This window comes from Ruditapes philippinarum, unplaced genomic scaffold (assembly GCF_026571515.1).
Source record: "Ruditapes philippinarum isolate M1 unplaced genomic scaffold, ASM2657151v2 ctg1792_1_1_1_1, whole genome shotgun sequence".
NCBI classification, from domain to species: Eukaryota; Metazoa; Mollusca; class Bivalvia; order Venerida; family Veneridae; genus Ruditapes; species Ruditapes philippinarum.
In genome coordinates, this window is record NW_026853759.1 from 352,158 (window position 1) to 369,201 (window position 17,044).

The following is a 17,044-nucleotide window of genomic DNA, read 5'->3' on the forward strand; positions in this document are numbered from 1 at the left end:
TTCTTTTTGAAGTTCATTCACTTAATATTGCCTAAAAAAGTTTGTATAAGTCTGTCTTTGTTTAAGTAATCTTACAGGTTATTTAAAGTGTTTTATTAAAATATTTTTCTATTGATATTGAAGAATAAGAAATAAAAACATGCATGTATGTATTTTACAAAATTCTTCAGACTATACTGTGTAAATTATTATACATTGTACCAGGTATTTTGGCACAACTGTGATATTAGTGCAACTTTCTCCTTAAAATAAAAGTATTTATAAAACATGTAAGTTAATGATTTGTCTTTAATCAAAACCGTCCATGAATACCTATTTATTTAATTAACATGTTTACCCTGTGATACTTTATACATTCCTTGTCCAAAAATGTCTTCTGTTTTTTTTTAAAGATTTATATAAAATTATTTAAAATTTAAATTGTACATTGATGCCGTCCATGAATTATTTTTGTATGTGTTAATATTTTTATTTTACATTCCAAAAAAAAAAATGCTGAAACTTAACTGCTGTTGAATACATGTATTTATTATATACTTTTAAATGAAATATTGAGAAATATTGATGAAATAAAATGCGTATTTTCATTTTCCGTATTTTCACTGTAAAAATTTATTTTTCACTGCAGTGAAACATATTTTCCGTATTTTCACTGGTGTCTTGCCGGACTACTTTCTTTTAAATTCTGCCAGTACTCAAAATTTAAGGGAAAGTCTTGCAAATTTTAACGCCAGAAAGAGAAAAAGGTATATAATAAACAGAAAATTCAAGTTGTTTCTATAAATACATGATTTATTTTCATCTTGTGGCATGAAAATTACCATATTTCACTCGTGGCTTCGCCACTCATGAAATATTTATTTTCATACCACTCGATGAAAATAAATCATGTATTTATAGAAAAAACTTGAATATCCTCTATATATTATATTCTATTATATACTTATAAATGAAATATTGAGAAATATTGATGAAATAAAATGCGTATTTTCATTTTCCGTATTTTCACTGTAAAAATTTAATTTTCACTGCAGTGAAACGTATTTTCCGTATTTTCACTGGTGTCTTGCCGGACTACTTTCTTGTAAATTCTGCCAATTCCCCAAATTTAAGGGATGTCTTTTAAATTTTAATGTCAAAAAAGAGAAAAATGTATATAATAAACAGAAAATTAAAGTTTTTTATATAAATACATGATTTATTTTCATCTTGTGGCATGAAAACTACCATATTTCACTTGTGGCTACCGCCACTCATGAAATATTTATTTTCATACCACTCGATGAAAATAAATCATGTATTTATAGAAAAAACTTGAATATCCTCTATGTATTGTTTATTGTTTTCAGTATTCATTTATTGATTGCTTATTGTGGAAATGAACTGCTGATTTTTTATACCAAGAGTACCATATATATACTATAGTTATATTTATGATTTTTTTTATTGTTTCATTGTAAAAGACTGCTGTTACTGATATTTTATAAATAAAATAAATTTGTTTCACTTATATACTGATTTGTTATGTTTTACTTATACATGTAAATGATGTTGCAAAAACAAAAATTTAATAACCCAGTGACCGTAATTAGTTTAGAACTATTTCTAGTGCCATATAGTACATGTTTTGATAAATGAAGGTCAGAAATCAGTAAAATAAAAGTTTTTAATGGAAGTCATGTATTTCTTGACTTATCCTGTCTTCCTTACAGTTGTTGCTTAATTTGAAAGCCTCTTGAAACTTGCTGTTTATAAAGGTACAGCCAAATTTATAAGATAAAACATGCATATATTTGTTTGTTAGATTGAGTTTTACGTCACACCGACACAGTATAGGTCATATGGCAGTTTTCCAGCTTTAGTGGTGGAGGAAGACCTTGGGGTGCCTTCCGTGCATTATTTCAGATTCTAATGCTAGTAGATTTGTCTTATATAAACAAAGAAGGCCTGAAGCGTGATATATTACACAACAATGCACTCTCCATTTTTATTCCCCTAAGAAATGGCCTAAGAAAATAAATCTGAACACCAATATCTTTAATTTAGTGTAATGTTGTACAGACGTTTAAAATGTTGTTTACATGACATCACAATGTGGCACAAAATTAACAGCACATGCAAAATAATCAAAACAAGAACCCTATTTCAATGTCGCAAATGAGTCAAACTTCACATTTATTTCATTATAAATATTACTTTATATTTCGCTTGAAAAATATAGTGTGATTTATATTTTATTAAAGGAAACAAAACTTTATAAGCGTTTTCAAAATTTGTTGTTCTCAAAATGTTTCTACACATGGTAGACTTAACAACAGTTTTTTTTTTCAAACAACTGGAACGGTCTTTAAAGAACATTTCTATTGGAAACTTCTGGAGAGAAAACAAATTTAACCACCAAACAAAGTCCAACTATATAATAATTATTATATTTTTTTATGACATGTTAGAATGTAAATAGATATTAATTCTTCGTGCATTACAATATAATAATGCATGGTTTTTCGTTCAAATGCTTTGTAATTAATCACTCGGGCCTATCGGCCTTCGTGATTATATTACTTCGCATTTGAACTCAAATATTACTACGCATTTGAATTCAAACCATGCATTATTCTAAAACGATCAGAATTGATACCTATTTCCTAAACATGCATATAAGAACATTCTGGAGGTCCATTGTAGACTTAAAACATTACAGTACAAATTTTAATGTAACTTGCTGAGGGAAATGTTGTTTCTTAATTTATAAGTAAAACTTATTCAAAAACACTTATTTCAGATTTTGAGCATGATTTTAAAGGCTAAAAGAAAGTTTTGTTGTTCTGTATTGTAAGGTTTAAAGTGGTAGAAATAATTGTATTGAAACTGTTAAAGAAATTGTGCTTGAATCCAGAGTATTACCTGCTATTGATAGAGCAAATTAAGTGAAAGACCTTGTCCATGCTTACAAAGGCTAAAAATTTACAAACATTTTGATGAGCATCTTTTTATCATTTAGTTTTAATATATTTGATTTAGCTTTATTGTGGTGAAGACTAGAGAGCTTAATTGAACCAATTTTGAGTCTGCTTTCCTGGAAACTAACCAGTGCTGGTGTCATACAAGGGAACATGCTCATGACCACAGTAGGGCTTGAAAGTATTGAGTCCAGAAGTGAGAGGTAAACAACTTGTTTGTTTTTTTGATTGGGTTTTACATCACACCGACACAGTATAGGTCATTTGGCTACGCTCCAGCTTTACTAGTGGAGGAAGACCTCAGGTGCCCTTCTGTGCATTATTTTAGGCACGAACGTGCACCTGAGTAGAACCACCAACGTTGCGTAAGCTAGCTTGATAGCTTCCTCACTTGAAAGAATCCAAAGTCCCTGCCAAGATTCGAACCCACAGCGGTGAGGGGCAAGTGGTTTGAAGTCAACAACCTTAACCACTCAGCCATGGACGTCGCTAGGCAAACAACTTAACCACTAGACCATCAAAAAAGCTCTTTAATACACACCATGACTTTACATTTATATACATTGTGATCATTTAATGTGATCATAATGAACCTATGCATTTAGTTTATAGCTAGGTATGCCTCATATATTGTCATCTGCTCAAAGGTAACTTTGTAACATTAAAATATAACAGATCTTTCTGTTTCAAAAATGTAGCAGGAAAAGGAAAGAAATCATGAAACCATCAAATGTAATATATGTAAGATTTTTATCACTCTTCATGAAGATGATAAAATTATGAGAGACTTATCTTTAGCATATAATATACTGGGAATGACCCAAAAAAATGGCGGGCAGGGGAGATAATAATTTCTGATAATAATGTAAATGAGCCGCGTCACAACAAAACCATCATACTGTGTTTGCGACCAGCATTGATTCAGACCAGCCTGCGCATCCGCGCAGTCTGATCAGGATCCATGCTGTTTGCTATCAGTTTCTCTACTTGTAATAGGGTTTGTAAGCCCTGATCAGACTGCGTGGATGTGCAGGCTGGTCTGGATCCATGCTGGTTGCAAACGCACTGTTGGTTTTGTCATGAGGCGGCTCAAATGAATTTTAGGCTTTGTCTCCAAATAAACTTTAATGGCATGACAAAGCATAACACAGGAATGAGTATTCACACTTTTTTATTGTGAAAGTTTTATGTAAAAAATAACATCATTCAGAAAAAAAGTTTAAATGTACATACATGTATACAATAAAATGTTCACATCATCTCTAAAATTTTAATAAAACAATAACTGTGCTCTAATAATTGAAAAAACTTATCAATGAACGAAAATGAATAAATGAAAAATGTACTCTCAAAATATTCTGACACATTAGATGCATAACCATTACAACCACATGTAAGTAAAGCTGTAGATACAATGATTTTGCACTGAAGATAGAAAATGTATAATAGCACTTTCAGATTAACCATTGGTTTTAACATAACAAACACTGCCATAAATGAAGAGTAAGTCATCAGTCAGGCAAGACCCCTTTACTGTTGCCTAAGTATATTTCCCCTACAAATTTAAATCAATGTTTCCAAATTTAAATCATAAGTCCCTAACTTACTATGCTTACTTTTCTTAAATAGACTTCTTCTTCTTTCAATCTGGGCTAATCCATTCATCACTTTTAGGAAAAATTTCAAAATATATACTGAGTAAATAGCAGTGTTGACTCATGAAAAGACAACACTAATAATGGTCTGCACTAGTTGAATTTGGTTGTATGGGTAGAATCAATTGCCAGATTAAACATATCCAGTATAATATGGGTTATTAAACAAGAAAATGTTGGTCATACTTAAATTGGTCCAAACATTAACAACCAATACAAAAAATGGTATTAATGTAAACAAACAAGACATGGAAAGCGATTTCATCATAAAAAATAAATATTTAATGTTAAACAAATTACATAATTATTAAAAATGCTCCAAAAACTTTATAATTATATCACAGATTCAGCTAGTAGTCATTAATAAAGCAAATATACCCTGAATTATTATGTTACAACTAAACAAATAAAAATAAAAAAAATAAAAATACTTTAATATTCCATGATAAGAGTACAACAAATAATCATTATTTTGTAAGGCATAAGAATTATGCTAATTGGAATATATGACATTTCCTAGAAATACATTAGTATCACAGTGAGCTTTGAAATAATAATTTAAATATGAAATATATCTGTAACATTCTTATAAATATCTAAAAAAAATATAATTTTAAGTTATACAAACACATGTATTCAATTAGGTTTTTTAAGCAGATATTTAGTATGTTTATTAATTCAGAAGAACACTTTCTTATAATGAATAATAAAAAAAAGTTAATAAATGTATGAGAGGGAAAATAAAAATCAGGCTGTTGACATGAAGAATCTAGTATGTTGATGAAATTGATTTAAACAAACATCTACATATTTAAAATATAACAGCTGATAGTTTATATTGAATGCCAATAATTATATTTTGCTCCAACTAACAATTATTAGATTATAAATTTAACATTGTGGCTTTCAATTGTGGCAGATGACATTTTCAGATTTTGACAATGTGTTTATGACAAATTTCAAATCAAACAGAATGATGTTCAGTACATGTACCAATGTATTATACAACTGTTTTCGGTTGCAGCATATGACAGTTATACAGACTTAGTATTAAAACAGCATTTCAGAAGCAAGCATTTTAGTATATCCCTGTCTTCTGTAGTGACAGACTAAAATTTTCATTTCCAGCAGATGTCGATAAATTATACAGAGAATCAGAATTTCTTTATTGTATCATGTCTTATATTGCTGCAGATGGAAGCAAGACAGTCTTTCATAATGTAGTTGACATTTGCAGACGACAGTTTTTAGATTTAAAGACAACAGTTTTCAGATTTGCAGACAACAGTTTTTTTAGATTTGCAGACAACAGTTCTCAGATTTGCAGACAACAGTTTTCAGATTTGTAGATGACAGTTCTCAGATTTGCAGACAACAGTTCTCAGATTTGCAGACAACAATTTTCAGATTTGTAGATGACAGTTTTCAGATTTGTAGATGACAGTTTTCATTGTTGTAAGACAACATAAAACATTAGGCATAAATAAATTTGTCTGGTATCACGATTTGGCTGATAATGAGCTGTTCTCTTTCTTTGACGAGGTGCTACTTGGGTTGTTCACTGAACTAATGCTGGCACGGTTTTTACTCAGTATGTCTGTTTTACTGCCTCGGGTACTCGAGTCCATCACATATGCTAAATTATTTTCCTCTCCTTGTGTCAGCTCCTGTAAAATATTTATCAAGTTTTAAATTTGTTCACAATAAAATCAAAATAATCTCTCAGTGCCATTACTGTACTAATAATTGTTAATGTTATTGTACTTATAATATCAACAAGTTTGACAAAGACAGAGAAAAAAACTTTCCATGTAGAAGAACTAAAAAGTAAAATTTAACCACAATTTTCATGTATATATTTAAAATAGACCTAAGAATTGCTTTAAGAATAATTATATCAGTTACTTATTTAATTATAATAAATAATAAGCATTTATAGCCAAGCATGAGGTATCCATGGTTACATGATGCTTGATAATGTTACATAGCAACATAAATATTTGCAGGTATATACTGTAAGCTACTAGGATATTATACATATTCTATTCAGTTTGCCTTACATGCTTCTAAAATACATCTGTTCCATCAACTCATTTTTAACATAATGAACAAAATAAACAATATTTCTATAACCTAATTGTAGCACAGAGGCTGATGTGATTTCATTATAGAGTCAAAGCTAAATAATTTAAGTTAATGTTTATTTTTTTAACTATATAAATATCAGTTTGTAAATCAAAGTAAATAATATCACATGAAGCTAAAATGAGAAGCAATGTTCCAATTTTTCTGTTATAAATGTATAATGCCTAACTGATGAGAAGCCATCACCTATACATATTCTTTTTGAAGATCCAATATCTAAGAAAACCTTCTTCCATATACAAATAATAAATTTTTACATGCTTGCAAACAGAACATGATGAAATTTACAAAAAAGGTTGTTTGTATACAGAATGGATATTGAACTTTTGAGCAAATTAGTGAAGAAATTTATTCTATTTCTAATTACTGTTATGTATATCCCTTTGAAGAAATACTAGTAAAATTTGTTCCTACCCACTTTGTAAATTTATATTTACATGTAAACATGAGTTAAATATAATCATCCATGAGAAATGAGTTGAATTAGCAGTTCTTTACATTCAAGTACTTAATATTCAAGTATATGTATTTTGAATATCCATATCATCCCAATTAACAATTTGCTCAGAAAATGCTTTACCAGTGATAAAGGGAAGAAAGATTTGAGAAAAAGTAAGAAAGATAGAAAGAAGTTCTATATAATACACTATGTAACTTCAACGACCCTTTAGCATTATCAAATGTTTTATTTTCATAAATAGTCATATGAAAAGGAAGCATTCAATCCAAACCCTTTACATAAATCTTTTGAACATGACATTTTTATTTTTAGAATATGATTTAGTCAAATAAGTTGCAGTTTATAATCAGACACCATAAATTATATAATCGATTTCGATGTTTGAAGAAAAAAAATTTTTTTCATAAATTTCTCAATCTTTGTTTCGTTTGATTTTACAGTGCACAAACAAAATTTAGGTCATATGGCGCCAAAATGAGAAAGATTATATCTGAACCTGAAAAGGGCAGAAAAACAACTAATCCATTTCTAGAGAAGTGACAAAGAAAATTGCCAAGAGATAGGTGGAAGATATATAATTTACACACAGTGTCCACTAATGTCCTTTATACCATGATATATTGTCACATATATGATCACATGACCAGGTATACAAAATCACATGACCAAACTAGAGTATCACATGATCAAAACTAAAAGTATCACATGACCAAACTAGAGTATCACATGACTAGAGTATGCAACTTATACTCACCTTGTTATATTATTCACTAGGAAATATCAAAAATTTAAATACATTATATTTTATACAATATTCATTCAATGTCAGACAATATAATGATAAATTTAGATTAAAAACCTAAATCATTTAACCAACAATACTTATTTAAAATAAAGGTACTAAATTGTTTTAACAAATAAAAATACTTTTTCCACAGAGTTCTAAACTGCTTCTTTCTTATATGGTTTTAACTTTAACATTAATTTTATATAACATGACTATGACAAGAAATGTGCATTTTGTAAAAATTGAAAATTGAATTACCCATACTAAAGACAAGAAGATATATTCTTAATCTAAACATAATATTACAACATATCACCCATTCTGATATTTTCGCTTTACAGAAATTCACAACAACAGAGGAAGGAAAGCTGAACACCCCCAGGAAGACTACAATCCCAGGAAAGCAATACCCAAAATCAACCCAATTCAGTCATGACAAGACAGAAATAATTATTGTTGTAAAATGTAAGAAAAATATCTTTGTGAAGAAATTGAATAAAAAAAACATAACTTTGCACAAAAACAGACAGTTCATGTTTGAATAGCCAATAACCTGCTGGAAGTGATTAGCCTCTGCCACCAATAAAGACCCCTGCAAGCTTGCAAATCTATGCTAGGTATACTGTTGGTAATTCAATTTTTGTATTTTAATATTGCAATCCCTTTAACTTTGAATGGATTGTTCTAAATTCAAAGCAGGGCAAGTTCATTACATAAATTTAGCAGGTTTAGGGCTAGGCTCCATCTAACCTCCAAAGTGACAAAGTTTAAGTTTGTAAAAATAATGACCTGTCATCAGTCATAACCTTTAATCCAGATAGTTTTGAAGCAAAGTTCTGATGAAAGTATGTTGCTTTATGCAGCTAGTATGACATTAATGTACAGTATTTTATATAAGAGACAAGGAAAAAAAACCTGAGGATGACCTGAAGCTTCCTGTGATTAGAACTATGCCCGTTAGCTAGGATACTGTATGTGCTGTATTTGTGCATACGTAGACCACAAAAGTGACAGAGTTCTCATGTAAAGCTATTATACTATTTTATACTAAAATAAAAACAACTGTACATAAACACAAAAGTAACTTCTTTTAACTGATTTTACTACATTATTTTACAGCACTAGTTCAGAACCTTGGGGATTTTTCTAAAAATAGAACTAAGGGAGGTAATTGCTAAAGTTTTCCCTAATCCACAATAAGTACTCCACCAATATAGGATAATATAAATATAGCGTACATGTGATATATCCGACGCTGTATCTGAATGCTGCAAATTATAATACATAAAACAATTACATACCTGATACTCTAAACAAGATTTCAAGTATGCAAACAAGTCAATTAATTAACTTTTACTGCTACAATATTTTCTATTCCATTCTTTAGATTTAAGCTGCATATTTAGATTGCTGTGAATACATAGTTAAATAATACTTTATAATCTATTGGAATTAATCTAAAAGCATTTGACAGGTAAGAAAGCATTTAATGACAATAAGCCATATAATTGTCATATTTCAAGCACTGTGCATTTTAAATAAAACATTTACGATTGTCAGTACAGCAATGCTGCATGCTTCATGATGTGAGAAAGCATGATGATGAAAGTTACTACAAAGACCTTGACCTTTTTGTTTATGACCTTGACCTTTGGTGTATGACAATGACCTTTGAAATGTTATTTAGTGACATTGACCTTATTGCAAGTTAGTGACAAGCACATATTGACATAGTCTGAGCAGTTTATTACCCATGATGCTCTACCAAACTCGGCCATTTTCCATGAATGAATCTTCCTGTTTGGTAAACAAAATATTCAATTACTGACACAGTGTAAACCCTAAAACCTAACTATTCTATAATGCTTTTCTTGTAAACAAAACAAAGAAACTTTGTTTCACAAAACATGTCATCAAGAAACTGAAATTAACAACTCAGTGCTTTACAACTCACCCAATAATCCTGTATGCATTTAATAGAAAAGTAAATATAATGTAGGAAAGGTAATATAAATAGATATAATATAGATATATAAACATGTACATGTATATAAAGTGATTAAAATAACTACATGAGAAATTTCATAACCAGTAATGCACTTATCAGTTGTAACCAGGGCACTGCCATCCCTACAGAATAGCAGGGATTGTGACTTTTGGATCTCAAAAGCCTGCATAGACAGCCAGATTGTAAAATCCCATTAAAAGTCCAGCACTGCAATTTGGATATATTCCCCTGGCCATTTTGGCACCAAAACAAAACCATAAAATTTCAAACTTTGCTCATTTTCCCTGCTGTCTTAAGCGTTGTTGGTGGGCTATGGTTACAACTAACTGGAGCATTATAAGTCCTAATAAATGACGAATTTCTAGATTATTATAACAGTTTATGTGTTACTATGCATCTGCAACTGACCTGCACTATGAATAAAATACAAAACTTATATGTATACATCTATTTATCATTATCTTTAATGAAACAGCACTGACTTCTGATAGCACTTGATTTTTTTACAGGTTTGACAAAGCATATTTCTGATAATAAACTATTAAGACATGGTAAAATAGGGATACACTGGAACTCAGCAAATGTGCGTTTTCCCAGTTAATCCTGGGGTACAAGCAAACTTTTACTGTAACAACTTGGAATATATATTGATTTTAAGTGTAATACTCTTTATTGTGAATGGTTCTGCACTGTGAAGCTAATACATATAATTAAAAAAAGCTTGTTTGTACCCCTTGTACCCTCTGATAAGATAGGAAAAATTCATGATTGCCAATTTCAGATAACATCTATTATCCTTAATTTAATTTCTAAAAACCCTTTTTAACATTTAGATATGGATACATAACAAGCACTTTTTACTATGATTAGAAAATATGAAAGGAATCATTCTTTTTCTAATGTTTTATCCTACAAATTGTACATCAATAACTAGGTAAATACAATGTAATAAACTATTTAGTTTATGTTAGCTTCAAATAAGATTTTACAATGTACTTAATTTTTCTTCCACCATATTTTATCCCCTTTCACTAGTACATTTTTGCATACATCATTATTAACTTTTTGTCAACACTGTATTGCCAGGAAGCCTTGCCATTGAGAATTCTACACTAATGACTTCTTAAGAATTAGTAACCTAACTAAAATGAAATAGGGGAACCTAGATAAAGTGAATAAATAAATATTATTACATTCCAGTGGTAGAAAAAATTCAATGCAAGCAATAAGATATTTTGAATCTTTTTTTCCTTTACTTTGCAATTCAATTTCAAAAGCAATAAAATTTCACACCAAACTCAAAATCTTATCTGATTAAAACAATAAACACACAATACAATTATTGTTTTATAAATATAACTTACATTTCAACAATAGCAAGGCATTTATAGTTATAAAATCAAAACTTAATGGAACTAAGGGAAAATTAAAATATTGTTCCTCAAAGCTCTGCTCTAAACAATCTTGATGAGCTTTCACTTTTACTGAGATGTAAAACATTTTATCTCTGAAATATGTCTAGCAAACCCAAAACCAAAGCTGGAATACAGGAGGTCAGTATACAATAAGTATAAAATAGGTCAGATTAAAAAAAGAACAATATTAAAACAGTATACAAATAAAATCATGAAATATACATGTATATACTTACAGCATCTTCCTATAAGTTAACAAGTCAGAAAATATTAGTTGTAAATAGTGTCATTTTTTGAGATCGTTCCTTTAATTGATGATTAAATTGAAAACTTGTTATTTGCACTGTCTATATATCAAAATGCTGGTCTATGTATGTCTATGTATTCATTGCAACAGTCAACTGCAACCCTGAACATCATCCCCTCTTTCCCTGGGTATTGCAAGAACATTATCATTTAGAAATTAAAAAGCACCATCAGATTATAATATCCTTGCTAAATGCCCCCTGTCTCCAATTGAAATATCCCACACTCTTTTACTTCCAAAATAAAGCATGCTGTGTGTGGACAAAAAGGAGGTAAAATAAAAGGGAAACTCATACCTAACTTCCTCTACTTTTCTGGGGGTTGGGATGGTACAATATTTCAACTGACTGATGCATAACTTACTATATGCTTCATGTTGATTATCATTCAGAAATATACATCTACATAAAGTTATATTTAATCTGCATGTTCTCTTTACCCATTAACACTATAGACCCAAAATGTCAATTAAAATAGAATATTTAAATAGTACGATGTATTTGTTTTACAAGAGACAATTTTATTTTTTTTTTCATAATTTAGGAACTGGAAAACATAAAGTATAAAAGATCTGCAGAAAAGTTCAGCTATTGCTCAGAAATTTAGGGATTCAAGTTTACCACAGCTTTAAAAAGCTTAGCATACAATAGAGCAATAATTATTGATTTTCGTGATAGTAACAGTACAGGTTCAGAAAGAAGTAGAGACTTTTTTTCATATTTGTAAATATTATTTTTAGTTGTACAAAATTCATTTTAGTCATTAATTTTGAAATAAAAAAAAATTATGATGTCTAGTCAATAAAAGATAAGCATAAATAGAGATAAAACAAAAATCAAAACAAACTATCTAAATTAATTATCATTTGTTACCAGGTATAAGAATTTTCAAAGTAGATTAAAAGTAAGTATCTTAAAACAAAACAGGAGAAAAATGAGATTGCACTTTTAAGCAATTAATCTGAACTCCATAACCTGCTTGAACTATAAGTGGTCAGCCTTTGCCACCAGTGTAGAGCCCGGCCAGCCTGCATGTCCATGCTGTCTGACCAAACTCTATACCGTTTGTTGCATAATTTTTGTATTTTGATATTGAAAACCCCGAATTTTCAAATGGATTGTTTCAAAAAAATAGACTGGGCACAAATTCAGCAGATTATGGGTTTAAACAAAGGAGTAGAGACTATTTTGTTGACTGACAGACTAGTGAGAGAGACATAGAGCTGGTACCTGGTATCCATCATCACTTAAACCATCTCTCTCTAGATACTGGCAAATATATCATACATAGTTATATTAACTGTACATTATAATGGTACCATATGGTGAACACGATTTGACCCCCTGTAAGCATTTTTTACATTGCAAGTCCTTTACTACCAGTATATACAAAATATATTTCTACGTGTTCACAGAAATCTGCCAATTCATAAAATTAACTTTGATGTCAAAATATCCCATTGTGTTCTAGCCTGATCCAATGTGATTTAAATAAATATGTAGTCAAATCAAGAACATGGCTTAATCCTTGACACCTGACTTATATATGATTAAACTATTGAATCATCATCTCTCTTTTCTTTCCTTAGTTTCTTAATCATACATAAAAAATCACTAACATTTAGAAATCTAGGATATCAGTTTGAAAAACTTGCTTTAATTTGATATAAATAAAAGTATGTTTTCTGATCACTTTGCAAACTCTCTGAATCAAATCTTATATTAAAAATCTATTTTCCTCTTTTTGTATATTATGCAAAAAACTTATAAAATTGATCATCAAAAAGTTCTTTTATGCTGTTTTGTTGAATGTTTCAAATATATCATGTTAGATATACATGTATATAAAGTATACCTCATAAATGCTCATAATTATTCAATATTATTCATAATAGCAATTCTAAACAAAATACAAGCAACATTCAAAATCACACAAAACAAGTAGCTGTCACCCTAAATCAATTATTCTAACATCTTGGTATACTGGTTAATATACTACAGATTGTTCAGATTACATCAAATTACTTTTTGACTTGTATAAATACCTTTTGTGGGTTCAGTGTGAAATGGTTGTAACTGATATTACATAAAGTAGGACCTTACAACCATAAAGCACCCAACCCCTTGAATTAGTATGTCAAGTATTTGGTGCATAAAGGTTATACCTTTAAACAAATATATATATATAATGTAGGTATAACTGTACTGAATAAAGCTCTCAATGTGTTCTATTTACAATTCAGTGTTTAAAAGCATGTATACAATTTTATTTTTAGCATGGTCTACAAAACACAACTACTATCTTGCAAACAATTAAGTTCTGGGTGCATTAATTTGGCTCTATGTTTATCATATTTTGCTTTCTGCTTACACTCACCACAAATCTTAACAACTTAGGCTCTCAGAACTCTTGGTTCTGGCCCTAGCTAAGTTAGGCAAGGATTGCCTCATACCAGCAAATCCTCGGTTTGAGCTCATACTTGCGACACTAGATTTACGCCTGCCCCGACCGTGAGACACGGCCATACTACGTTCTGAGCCCTGATCAGATAAAGACAGGGCAGACACTGGCTGAAACATGATATCATTGTGAAATATTTGTGATATCTAAAAATTATGATATCAAAAACACAACATTTGTAATATTTAATTTCTTTGTTGCTTTTGTATGAAAAAAAAATTGTGATATGATATCTAAAGATACTGATATCAAAATTCTATATTTGTAATACATGTATCTAATTTCTTCAGTACTTGTGTATTGTGCTTGTGACAGCTAAAAGTCATGATATCAATGTAAATTACAGCCAAATGAAGCAATGATAACAGGAAGACCGTCAAGTATTCAAATTTCTAAATTACATTTGTACAATGTATATTAAACCTACCAATTAAGAAATTACATTAACCTCATTTTCTACTACAGGATTGATCATATTTATATCTTCATGTTGCCTTGCACACAAAAATTTTATACAACTCATTTCAGGTACGCTTTAGTTTACATTGATATAAAATTCCGAAGATTAATAAACAAAACATGAATATCAAAAGAAGGAGAACACATTAGGTGGATATAATATTTCTGACATCATTATTACATCACCTCTAGTAATTTTACATGCAAGTTAAAAAAAGAAACAGCTAAGAAAACATTTTAAGGGACCAGAATAAAGGAATCAAACAAGTGAATACATATATATGTATATAAAATAATATTTACCCTCAATTTCACACCGTCTGACAATGAGAAAGTGAAGGCCGCTATGGCGCCCTCTGGTATGGATGGCAGTTGAAACTCGTTTGGTGGGATGACATAGTTATCTATAGATTCCATACGCTTCTTTAACATCTTCTGATATTTGGTGACTGTAACATAAATGTTTTAATTTATACATAAAATAATTCTTTTTAATATTATTAACAGCAAACATTTTTCTAAAAATGATAGTTTTTCATGTTATTTTACAACTAATGTACATACAAAATGTAAAATGTCACTAAAAATGAAATTGCTCTTCAAGATAACTTTTACAATCGCTTCTATAAATTTCACAACATTTTACACTTACATGTAATTAAGATTAGAATTCTTCATGCATATTTAAATGATTTCATCCTAGAGTATTGTTACATTTGAGACTTGAAATGTAAGACTAAGACTGTGAGATTTTGTTACATGTATTTTCTTTGTATCACTGTAAATAATTAAAACACAATTTGCATATTTTACACTAAATCCTGCCTCCAGTTGAAGAAAGCTCTTCTAAAAGTAAACATACCAACTAATAATTTTACAAGAATTACAGTAAATTTTTCTCCGATTTAATATCAATTAACATGATAAATTTACCAGGTTTTTTATTGGGATCATCAGGAGGGGAGTATGTTTTCCTGAAACCAGCCCAGTACGGCAGCAACTCCTTAAATACACTCAGCTGAGCCTCATCAAATATGTTAGAGAATACTTCTTTCCCAGAGAGGTACCTCTGTGCAGATCGTACCGTCTTCTGTTGTAACTCTCCATTAATATCAATCTGAAAATAAATCATCATGCTAGCATAAATTTACAACTAGAAATGTATTGGCAGGACATAAATGCCACAACATTCCACAGTCAGTCAATGGGCGGACGGTGTGATAGGTCAACAATGGCAAATCTATATACCCCAACCCCTTTAGCAGGGGCATATAAAATAACATGCCCCCATTCTCTACAGTATACAATAAGGAATATATTCTTAGTTTTTAACACCAGTAATTATATAATGGATAGAAGATAATGCTACATTAAAAATTTATTAGCAGTTACAAAACAAAGTTAGTTTTAGAAGAAATCTGTGGTCTCTTTGTTAAGTTTATTGCTGGTCAACAATATGACCACAACTTAAGCCTGCATTTGGTCTTACACAACCTCTACAACAGTATGTACCAGAAGAAGACTCTCTGGTAATTTAATGGCTGTGCAGTCTGGACTGTATTTTTTAGAGAAGATCTAATGTTTTACAGAATTATGTTCAGTTGCATTATATACAAAATACTCAGACTTTTTTCATTGAAATAACAATACTTGCACAATGATACCTGTAGTGTAGGTGTTGTGAAAGACTCAAGGAAACAATCCATCAGGGATTGAACCTTTCTCCGTAATAATTCTTCATCCGAGAACTGATGACTACATTCCTGAAATAGAAATATATGTACATTTGTACATGTATATGAAATAATTATGCATGAATTTTCTTTGTTTTAATTCAATTATTTTATTTGTAACTTATCCTATGAATTGAGCAATTGCAAAACTAGAATTACTAGGATGTTTGTGTAAACTCTTTTATTACATGCTTTTCGGTGGTTTATAGAAATATATCAGTGATATAAAACTGATAATTTCACTGTTTGAAACAGTGAAATTACCACTTTGATAATTTCACTGTTTTGAATTTAAGCCCCTTACGTTGTTTCAGTGAAATACCAGCGTGCACAGTACTGGGTACCAACTTAATGACGTGACGTCGTAAATGACGTCACGTTGTATAATTTTTTGGCGCGCTTTTCATTCAGTATGAGGTTTAATGTCTTTTTAAAACGTTTCTTTGCATATAATAAAAAGAAAATTTGTTTAGTTTAGTGTAAGATCGAAATATATTTCACCTTGTGAACACCAAAAGTTCATATTTCACTCGTGGCTGCGCCACTCGTGAAATATACCTTTTGGTGCTCACTCGGTGAAATATATTCCGATCTTACACTGAACTAAACAAATATCCTCTATGTATTCATAAAATCTTTGTTTTGTTGTTGGGATT

General features: G+C 30.0%; 1 protein-coding gene across 8 annotated transcripts; it reads right to left on the reverse strand.

The window, feature by feature from the left end:
- Positions 1–5,593: 5,593 nt before the first annotated feature.
- Positions 5,594–16,462, reverse strand: LOC132737754 (uncharacterized). Of its 8 annotated transcripts, none has more exons than XM_060725096.1 (6): positions 16,320–16,462; positions 15,589–15,772; positions 14,959–15,104; positions 12,966–13,004; positions 9,759–9,804; positions 6,143–6,282 (listed from the first exon to the last, which is right to left on the reverse strand). In XM_060725096.1, exons 1-5 carry the CDS (start codon positions 16,359–16,361, stop codon positions 9,769–9,771), a joined length of 447 nt encoding a protein of 148 aa, XP_060581079.1. In that variant the 5' UTR covers positions 16,362–16,462; the 3' UTR covers positions 6,143–6,282; positions 9,759–9,768. The 8 variants fall into 8 exon arrangements, 7 of the variants coding, with proteins under 7 accessions (XP_060581074.1, XP_060581073.1, XP_060581076.1 ...); XM_060725097.1 differs by lacking the exons at positions 9,759–9,804; positions 12,966–13,004 and adding exons at positions 7,975–7,990; positions 9,246–9,275 and having other exon boundaries at positions 6,146–6,282; XR_009626775.1 differs by lacking the exon at positions 12,966–13,004 and adding an exon at positions 14,113–14,306 and having other exon boundaries at positions 6,203–6,282.
- Between the last annotated feature and the right edge of the window lie 582 nt (positions 16,463–17,044).